Genomic DNA, 9,846 nt, shown 5'->3' with positions numbered 1-9,846 from the left:
TCGTCAATAAGTATGCGGCATATGAGTATAGGCTTCAAGTGGATAAAATCATAAATTCTGTTTATCTATTTTCTGTTAGGTTTACACTATTGTGCTGTAGACAACCAAAACAGCTTCTAGTTTTTCAGTAAGGATGGTTTTGAAATTTGATTTTGTGAACTAGAATTACCTAAAAGTAAACTGCAGTTGTTCTTCGATGTTCGTCTGTGTGGATCTTTGTTAAAATTAAAGAGCAATTTTTTTACAGCTTAGATGTATAATGTATAATTTATTGGAAGAACAAACTTGTTCTCATTATGTTTATTTATTCAGAAATCCTCTACTCCTCTTTAAATACATCCCAACATTAGTTTCTCGGTTATATAATTAATTAACTGATTCTGTTGTAACTTATTCTATTTCAGATCCTCCCCAAGACAAAGAACCACTAAGTTGGAGTACGCGGATGAAGATTGCTGTTGGGGCTGCCCGAGGTCTTGAGTATCTTCATTGTAGAGCTGATCCGCCAGTTATTTATCAAGACTTGAAGTCTGCAAATATCTTATTAGACAATGAATTCAATCCCAAACTGTCAGATTTTGGGCTTGCAAAACTTGGACCTGTTGGAGACAATACCCATGTTTCAACAAGGGTGATGGGAACATATGGCTACTGTGCACCAGAATATGCCATGAGTGGCAAATTAACACTTAAATCTGATATATACAGCTTTGTCGTGGTTTTGTTGGAGTTGATCACTGGGCGTAGGGCAATAGATAGTAGCAGAAGACCAGCGGAGCAAAACTTAATTTCATGGGTGAATGTTTAGCTTGTTTGGTTCCCAAAATGAAATTTTCCCCTTTTGAGTAAATTATTTGTCATAGTTTTGCTCATATGTAGCTCCTTTTAGTGTATTGTTTCCATTGCCGTATAGCTTACCCCTATATATGTAGTTTCTATATGGCAAAAAGTGAAAAAAGCCTTGAAAAAAAATAGAGTATGCTTCAGCATAAAGGAACTGACATGGTGAATTAGGTTGATTCCTGCCGTTAACATGCAAATTTGTCTTTAGCTTAATAGATGGATGTATCTGTATTCTTCCGTTTCATATGTGAAATTACTTCTTTAACACTTCTCTTTTGTTTTGGTTTCCAGGCTCGCCCATGTTTTGGGGACCGGAGAAAGTTCATACAATTGGTTGATCCCCTTTTTAACTCTTTCTCTCTATTTTTGTATTTATATTCCAAGAAAATATCCAAATTGACTCCAAAAATATCAATACAAAAACATTAAAAAAAATTCATTGGATTGCCATGTTACTTTATGGTTGGGGATGTCACGCTAATTCTCTAAGTTAGTCCAAGTTGATCATTTCCAAAAGTCAATAACTATTTTAATGATTGCCGAAAATTTTAAGAACGAACATTACCTCAATTATAAGGTTTAATTACTGTTAGTCCTAACTTGCTATAGTTTTATCAAATGTTCTATCAAGTCTTTATATTTTTTTATTTTTTTAATTGAGTTTCTATGCCATATCAGATTTTATAATTAAGTCTCTGTAATAAAACTATAAAAACTGAAGAAATAATTAAACTTGATTATAATGTGTTGGTATATGCCAAAATTTTCTTTTTTTGGGCCATCGAAAATTTCCTTTTCAAGTACTCGTACATCTTGGCCCATTATGGTATGGACTTTTATATGCTCATAATTTTTAAAGAAAAAACCTTATTTGGTTTTGCCTTCGGTCTGAGTAAAAGGTGTGTCTTGGTGGTGGAAAGCAGAAGCCCGACTATTCAAAAGGCTTTTTCTTGAATCAATTAAAAGATGAAAAATCCATAAACCAAAAAGTGGCGAGGTGTGGTGATAATCTATAATTCACATTCACCTTATTAAAATAAAACGGTAATTAATTTGGGTCGATTAATCAACTCACTCGTCTATTTAAATAAATATCAGAAGTTCAAATCTCACTTGCTGTATGGCTCTAACTACTGATTTATTGATTTACTGGTTCAATCATAGTTCAAATAGAATAACGATTTTATAATAGAATAATAAATAAAATATAAATAAATACACTAAAATATAATTATAGTCTAATATAACTCTTAAAATATCCAAATTTAAATGATGAATCAAATCAATGCTGTTAAACAAGGAAATCCAATAATAGAACAAACAGACATATAAAAGGATCAAAAAGTGCCTCCAAAACCAAAATAAAGTTAAACAAGTCAATAAAACAGAAGATCAATCTTGTTGTAGATATAATGCTGTAGTCTGGAGATGTAGAACCCACATTGCAACATGTGGTAAAACTCTACAGGATTCCTGAAGAAGTAAATGAAAAGCAATACAACATTTAATAATACCTTCTTCTATCTATGATGTGCACTGATACGGACACGGGATACGATACGACATGGGACACGTCGACACGCGAATTTTAAAATTGTACATGACACGGGGATATGCATACATATAAAATATAGAGTATTTTTTAGATAAATCGTAATGATATTTTGATATTTTATTGATATTAAAATATAAATTAAAATTTTTAATTATTTTTAATATCTTATTTTAATTATATCAAATATTTAAAATATTTTTTATTTTAATAAATAATAATATATACTATATCTAAATTTATTTTAAAAATATATGTTAAGAATAAGACAGGACACGCTGACATGTGATGATATTTAGGTGTGTCTAGGTATGTCTGGAGATAAATTTTTTATTTTTTATCAAGACACAGTTAGACACAGCAGATACGCGTGTCGGACGAGTGTCGGTGGGTGTCGTGTGTGAAATGTGTCCGACACGCGGACACGGCAACTCAACGAAGTGTCCGTGCTTCATAGTCTTCTATTAACAGAACTCAATTTATGTTTGCACAAAAATTAAAAGCTTTAACAAAAATTAACAAGATTTAACTAAGATTAACAAAATTTTCAACATAATTTTAACAAGGTCGGCACAAAAATTAACCTGTTCTAACAAAGATTAACAAGGCTTTTAATCCAATTTTAACAAGGTCCACAATGTTTTCACTTTTCAGCACAAAATTTAACAGTGAAACGCGTACAATTCTTTTTTTCTTCCGTTAAACAGACGAAACGACGTCGTTTACTATAAATTCAACGGAGTTCTGGTCTGGTTCGACTAGCCGGTTCTTGGCCAATTCAGCGGTTCACTTCTAGTTTTTGGAACAACGATTTCTATTATTGAACCGAACAAAATAATTTGATCAAAATAATGCAAACAAAGCAATCAAATGATGCCACGTAAGCATGAACATCACAAATCTCGTAGACTTCAAAGTACCTTACCCTTTCATTAAAACTTTGTTTAATGTCTACCTAAAATAAATAAATAAAGAAAAAAAAAAACAAAAACTTTATCACTTACAGCCAATGTTTGAAAACTGGACTGAACTGATCGGTCGAACCGATTCAACCGGAGACCGACAAAGAAAACGGTCCGATCTAATGTGTAAAATCGTAAAATTTAAAATCGTTCAAGAACCGCTGAATCGGCCGGTAACCAGCTGATCGGATTGAACCGGAAGCCGGCCGATTTACAAAAACGACGTCGTTTCCTTTCTTGAAAGGGAAAAGATTGCACGCGTTATCCACTTATCCCTCCTTCTCCAACTCCTTGCTTCAGCAAATGCCCTAGCCTCCACCAAAGAAAGCAAGCAGCCTCCACCAATCGTTGTCGCCGTCTGTCGGAGTGAGAGACTGCTGCCGCCGTCCGTCGCACTCAAGAACTACCGTCTTCGTGGTCTCGGGCCTCTCGCCGGATCCTCCGCTTCGTGTGCTCGCATCTCCCCTCTCTCCTCTGTGCTCGGCTGCTCGCGCCTCCCTCCGCCAGTGAGTGCTCGAGCTGTGCGCGTTGGTTACTGCTCGTTGTCCGTGGTTGTCTCTGCTCGATTCTGCCTCCCAGTGTCACTCGAGTCTCGTCTCGGTCACTGGCATCTCGTGGTTCGTCTGTCTCGTCGCCGGCGGCAGAAGCAACTCGTGGGGTTGTCTCTTGCTTCGTCGCCTTCTGTGGGGTGGTTGCCGACTCGCCTTCAACCGTTGGTGAGTCCCTGAACCATCGCTTCCCTGTTCTCTCTTTTCCAAATTTCCCTTCTCCCTGTATTTTTGCATGTTGCTGAATTTCTAATCAATAAATTTTGCCTTGTTGCTGATCTAAATGTTGCTGTAAATCGGGACTTTACTAAGATTTGTTAAATATGTTGCTGTAACTTGAATTTGTTGCTTTCCAGTAACAGAATCATAACAGAATGCTCAGTCAGTGCTTGGTTGATTGGCTTTGCTCACTGATTGTATTTGATGATAGATTTTAAATTGATAACTTTTAAATTTTAAATTTGCACTGCCCATGTTACTGATTCACTGTTCCTTCAGTGTTTTTTGTTGTTGTTGTTAATCATTGTGATGAGCTTTGTTAAAATTGGGTTGAAAAATGTTAATCTTTCTTCATTTTTCATTGTTCTTAACTTCTGTTCTTATTAAAAAATTGCAATTGGTGATCTTTTGATTTATTATATGCTTCATGATTTTAATTTCACTCTGCTTCTAGGCTTTGAAATCAGTTTATGATAACTGTGATGCAATTATTTAGTTGGATAACTGATGTAATTATTGAGTTCAAGAGATTGAGCTTTTCTGTTCTCATTATTAGTAAGACATGGATAGTTTAGAATTTTCTATTTCTTTCCCTTACTTCTGAAGTTCGTTATTTCAAAAGGTTCAGTGTTGGCTTCAAGTTTCAAATGGGAATTGGGAGCTGGTGAAGATAATAACATCTTCTGGAACTGAGTCTGATCTAGAATTATGCTAGTACACAATGATGTTTGTTCCATTTGGCTGGACTCAGTGAGACAACTGGGAAATGTTCTTTTTTGGTCTGATTAACTACAATATTTAACCTTGTTAATCATATCTTGTACAATTCAGACAAAAGCAGGGCCTATTTTGGTTGCCATAAATTCCTTCAAGAAAATTCCTCTGTATGGTAATGATTGTATTGAAGCCTACAAGCATAAAAGAATTAAAAGGGCCTGTTTTGTTTTACTTTTTGACTCAATTACTTTAAGGCAATATTGTCTATCTTTAACTTGTGCACTGCAATTCAATCCCATTATTTTTAATGGAAGTATAATGATGTTAATTTTGCATATTTTGATGATTAATTAATTACATTTAGTTGGTGATAGACTGATAGTTTGTGTAGGGTTTTAAATTTGAAAGATATTTTATGATGTTTATTTATAATTTATTTATTATTTTATCATGGAACGGTTTTTCCGGTTGAACCACGGTTAGACCGGTTGGACCAGTAAACCAGTGAACCAGTGACTAGAGCGGTTTGATGACCGGTCCAGTTTTCAGAACCTTGCTTACAGCATAGAACACACCACTTGAATCTATAGTGTTCTGGGTGTCGAACCTTCAAGCTTCTTCCTCAGTTTCAGAGTTACAAGCTCCTATCTTCCTAAAAAAAATGGCTTCGCTTTCTCTCAACATGGTTTCAGTTCCACCAAGAACAACAACAATCTCATGCACAAGAACAAGGGTGCCTTCACTTCCTTTCTCATTCACCAGTAGGTTGACTCACCACACACTTTCTGGTTTTCTTGGTTGTTGAAAAAGCAAAACATTGGGTTTTCAAATTTCAAAGTACTCTTTTTAGTGTTCTTATGTAAAATGTGGTAATTTGCTTAGGCTTAGTTTTTTATGAATCAAATGATGTTCAATTTTGTTTTTTTTTTTTTAATGTTTTCTTTTTGTGCTTGTAGCTTCATGGTTTCAGGCACCGGATAAGGCGCCATTGAAAGATGGTTCAAGCATCAATCAGCTTCTTGGTATTAAAGGAGCTGCTCAAGATTCAGTGAGTTAACCGATTTGTGTCTTCTTTGTAGAGTTGTGATGGTTGGAAATTTGGGTTAAATTTTCATTATGGATGCACACAATTATCTCAATTTGATTTAAATAATAAAGGATGATTAGCACCACAATTTCATTCACTTACTGAAATTTGAGAACAAGGAGTTCAAGAATGAATGAAAGGCAAGTATAGTTGTTCTAGACAAAATTTCTGATTCTTGATGCTGTTGTTGACAAAATCTTCCAAATCTGACCACAATACCACATATATTTCACCAAGAATTTAATTTTCATGCACCTACAACTTAAAATAGTTTTATATAATATCGAATTTTGTATTTGTCTATTGCCACACCATCAAAAGTAACTATTTCCAAACACACTGCTTAAAAAGTCATCTAAAACGCATGAATTTTATTGGATGACTGTGAAAAACTCTTTACCCAAAGGTATATATGATTTTTAACAATCTTGAAAGCTATTTGAAACTTTTTCTACTTTTGTGGCTGGATCCTCATGTGGATGGTGAACTATGATGCAACAATAAGGTAATTGCCTCTGTGCGGTGGTCTTGTAATCTTGAGGTCACAGTCTGATGGGAGCCTCGTGTATTAGGCTGCCATTCATACATCCTTGAAAATGTAGTTGAACATGTTGAAAACGAATTTAAGTTTTGAATGTGTTTATAAAGTTCTAACTCGAAAGTTTTTGGCCGCTGAAAATTTATTGCTTTATTTAGGTGTACTTGGTAGTTAACATTATGAAACTGCTTTTGTACTTATCCTTTCTATTTATGTTGTGCAGAATAAATGGAAGATTCAAGTTCAATTTACAAAATCTGTCACTTGGCCTCCGTTGGTTTGGGGTGTAGTTTGTGGTGCCGCTGCTTCTGGTATTACATTTCAGTTTAATAGTATTCTGTTGAAATGTTGCTAGTATTGTTCGCAACATTTTCCTTATTGTTGAGTTTCTTCATCCCTAGGTATGATGACAGTAACAAGTATGTTTACATTGTTATTTCTAAGTTAATCTGAACATGTTAAGTGACAACAACAGGGAATGCTCCCGTTATTGATCATCTCCGTATATCAATAGAAAAGGAAAAACATCAGTAGAATTATAATTTGTTGGTAGTATTCTAGAGGTGATATATTAACTAAAACAATCAAGAATATCCATGAGTTTGTTTCTCACTTTTTCTTTTCTTTCTCTTTTTCTTTTTTTCTTCGTATATCTATTGTTGAATTGTATGCATTAATAATTAAAATGTGTTATAACTTAACATTTAACATGTAACAACACATCGCCGATTAACATAATTGCCAAAAGTAGGATATAGCTATTAAAGACAAGATTCAATGAAATTTAAGTGTGCATGCCAAGCATAATTTAGGTGGTTGGAAGACTGTATCCAACTTAGGTAAAAGTTACTGGCTTAGTAAAACAAGCTAGTACTACACTGTGGCACATGAATGTTTCTGATCTAATGAGGTTTCTGCATCAATCTTGTGTCTGAGCAGGAAATTTCCATTGGACTATTGAGGATGTTGCTAAATCAATTGCGGGCATGTTGATGTCTGGCCCGTTTTTAACAGGATATACTCAGGTAATAACTTTTGTTATCTGAGTTTTACACTTTACTAGCCTGCTCGGAGCAAATAACCTTGATTTTGCTGTTGTTTTCCTTTTTAGACTATAAATGATTGGTATGACCGAGAAATCCGAATTCCTTCTGGGGTTATATCTGAGAACGAGGTGAGACTGATGTTTTATATTTTGTGTTTTTCACTTGCCATTTGATAAGCACATATTTCTTTTCTCACTCGAAATTCCGCAGGTTATCACTCAAACATGGGTGCTGCTACTAGGAGGTCTTGGCTTGGCAGGTCTATTAGACGTATGGGTAGGTACTGCTTGATCTTCTGAAATGTATATTGTTCTCAACCCAAATCTTTTTTTTTAATTAAAAAAAGGAGTCTTGGGTTGAGGTTGGTGTGTTAAGAAATAACAACATAGCCCCTTGGGTTTGTTAACATGAGCTTGAATTTTCTTGCTCTTTTCCTTCTGCAGGTTGTAAAGTGGCGATGTCCAAAGCAAAGCCTATCTCCCAACCCCGATCCCGGATTTGGTTGTCCAAAGAAAAGCCTAGCTCCCAATGCTGATGCCGGTTTTGGATTTCCAAAGAAAACCATACCTCCCAAGAAAAGCCTTCCTCCTAACCCTGATACTAGTTTCCAGAAAATGGTCCTTTATTTAGAGTCTATAGGTCTAGACTCTTTCTCAGTTATCGAAAATCATCCGAAGTTGATCACTGCCTCCCTCGATGACATTAAATCTACAGTGGAATACATTATGTCCATGGACTTCACCACGACCGAGTTTCGACGCATAGTTGGCATGTGCCCGGATGTTTTGACCACCCACGTCTCGGACATCATACCCGTCTTTACCTTCCTTCTCCGCGAGGCTCATGTAAAAGGCTCGGATATTAAAAGGGTCATACATCGCCGCCCGAGGTTGCTCGTTTGCAGTGTCAATAACCAACTCCGTCCTACACTTTACTACCTCCAAAGTATTGGCATAGAAGAGGTAAGTAGGCACACTGATTTGCTATCATGTAGTGTCCAAGAAAAGCTTATACCCCGAATAGATTACTTCGAGAATATCGGGTTTTCTCGACGCGATGCAACTACCATGTTTCGAAGATTTCCTCCACTGTTTTGCTACAGTATTAAGAATAATCTGGAGCCGAAATACAATTACTTTGTGGTGGAGATGGGGAGAGATTTGAAGGAGCTGAAGGAGTTTCCACAGTATTTCTCATTTAGCTTAGAGAATAGAATTAAGCCGAGGCATAAACGCTGCATAGAAATGGGGGTGTGTTTCCCTCTCCCTGTGTTGTTAAAGATGACCGAAATGAGCTTTCAAAATAGGTTAGATCTATGTGTAAATTCCTCAACACCCTTGAAAAAATCTCCTCTCTGGTGTAATGCTTGTGATATTCAAGTATAGAGAAAAAAAATTAACAATTGCATTGCGTATTTACATTGCTTTTGATGAATCTCTTAGTTTATATTATAGCCTTTAGGTTCTCTTGCCCTCGTTGGGCATGAAAAAGTTGAAGTTGATCAGTTCAAAAAAAAAATATTTTATATATGAATATATTATTTATTATATTTGGTTTAACTCGACATAATTGAATTTTTAAATTTCTTGTTTTACTGGTTCGATAATTCATTCAATTTTCAGAACTTTTATTTTTATTGATAAAAAAGGCAATGTCAAAGTATAGATTAATTTGTAGGTAGTTTCTTTTTTATTTATCATGATTAATTTGATAAATCTATATACACTTGCTAAAATTTAAAAGAAGCACAAGGATCATATTCAATTAAATAAATAAGTAAAATAATGTCAGAAGAATTTTGCCAATAGACTAAAATTAAAATAGACAAATTTAATAAGTATCAAAGTCGAAAACCTGATTAAATAGGCTGACATTATACTAAAAGTCTAAAACAGACAACATAATATTTAAAAAAAACTAATATAATATCCAAATATCATATTATCATTATTTTCATCAATATAATTGTCGAAATCACTTAACTTGATTCACTTCTATCATTTTCGTTATTTTTTGTACGCCACTAAATTCTAAAATCTTTACTAAGCCCATGTATATTATGTCTTTCATCCAGACAAGTTTAGCGCCATTCTTTCATACTTTTTATAAAAAGGGTAAACTATTATTTTGGTCCCCTACGTTTGGGGTGAATTCTATTTTAGTCCCCAACGTTTAAACTGTTCTATTTAAATCCAAAAAAGTTTTGATTTGCATCAATCAAGTCCTTCCGTTAAGTGGGTGTCAAATTATTGACGCCGTGTCCGACGTGGCAAGGAAGAGGTGATAGTGGTTACTAGACGTGTAAGCCTTCCCGCCTTTGGACATAACGCATGC

General features: G+C 34.9%; 2 protein-coding genes across 4 annotated transcripts in view; both read left to right on the top strand.

Annotated features, from left to right (window-relative positions):
- The window catches only part of LOC107607467 (putative serine/threonine-protein kinase PBL21), a 3,005-nt gene extending 1,727 nt beyond the window's left edge, over positions 1-1,278 (top strand). The window contains exons 5-6 of one of the 2 annotated variants that reach the window (XM_016309419.3): positions 405-796; positions 1,135-1,278. In XM_016309419.3, coding sequence (XP_016164905.1) covers positions 405-796; positions 1,135-1,272 — 530 coding nt within the window. In that variant the 3' untranslated portion in view covers positions 1,273-1,278. Of the gene's footprint in view, positions 1-404; positions 1,112-1,134 lie in introns of those variants that run through there. The other variant, XM_088493692.1, reaches the window with a different exon arrangement.
- A 2,303-nt stretch (positions 1,279-3,581) lies between these two features.
- Positions 3,582-8,914, top strand: LOC107607466 (protein SEEDLING LETHAL 1, chloroplastic). Of its 2 annotated transcripts, none has more exons than XM_088493437.1 (8): positions 3,582-4,073; positions 5,325-5,602; positions 5,798-5,889; positions 6,690-6,777; positions 7,406-7,491; positions 7,578-7,640; positions 7,723-7,788; positions 7,956-8,914. In XM_088493437.1, the coding sequence occupies exons 2-8, from the start codon at positions 5,503-5,505 to the stop codon at positions 8,895-8,897; spliced, it is 1,437 nt and encodes a 478-aa protein (XP_088349563.1). In that variant the 5' UTR covers positions 3,582-4,073; positions 5,325-5,502; the 3' UTR covers positions 8,898-8,914. The 2 variants fall into 2 exon arrangements, with proteins under 2 accessions (XP_088349563.1, XP_088349564.1); XM_088493438.1 differs by having other exon boundaries at positions 3,600-4,073; positions 4,747-5,602.
- The last annotated feature ends 932 nt before the right edge of the window (positions 8,915-9,846 follow it).

This window comes from Arachis ipaensis, chromosome B7 (genome assembly GCF_059453495.1).
Source record: "Arachis ipaensis isolate K30076 ecotype BB chromosome B7, ASM5945349v1, whole genome shotgun sequence".
Taxonomy (NCBI): domain Eukaryota; kingdom Viridiplantae; phylum Streptophyta; class Magnoliopsida; order Fabales; family Fabaceae; genus Arachis; species Arachis ipaensis.
This window is presented reverse-complemented; position numbering and strand designations above follow the sequence as displayed.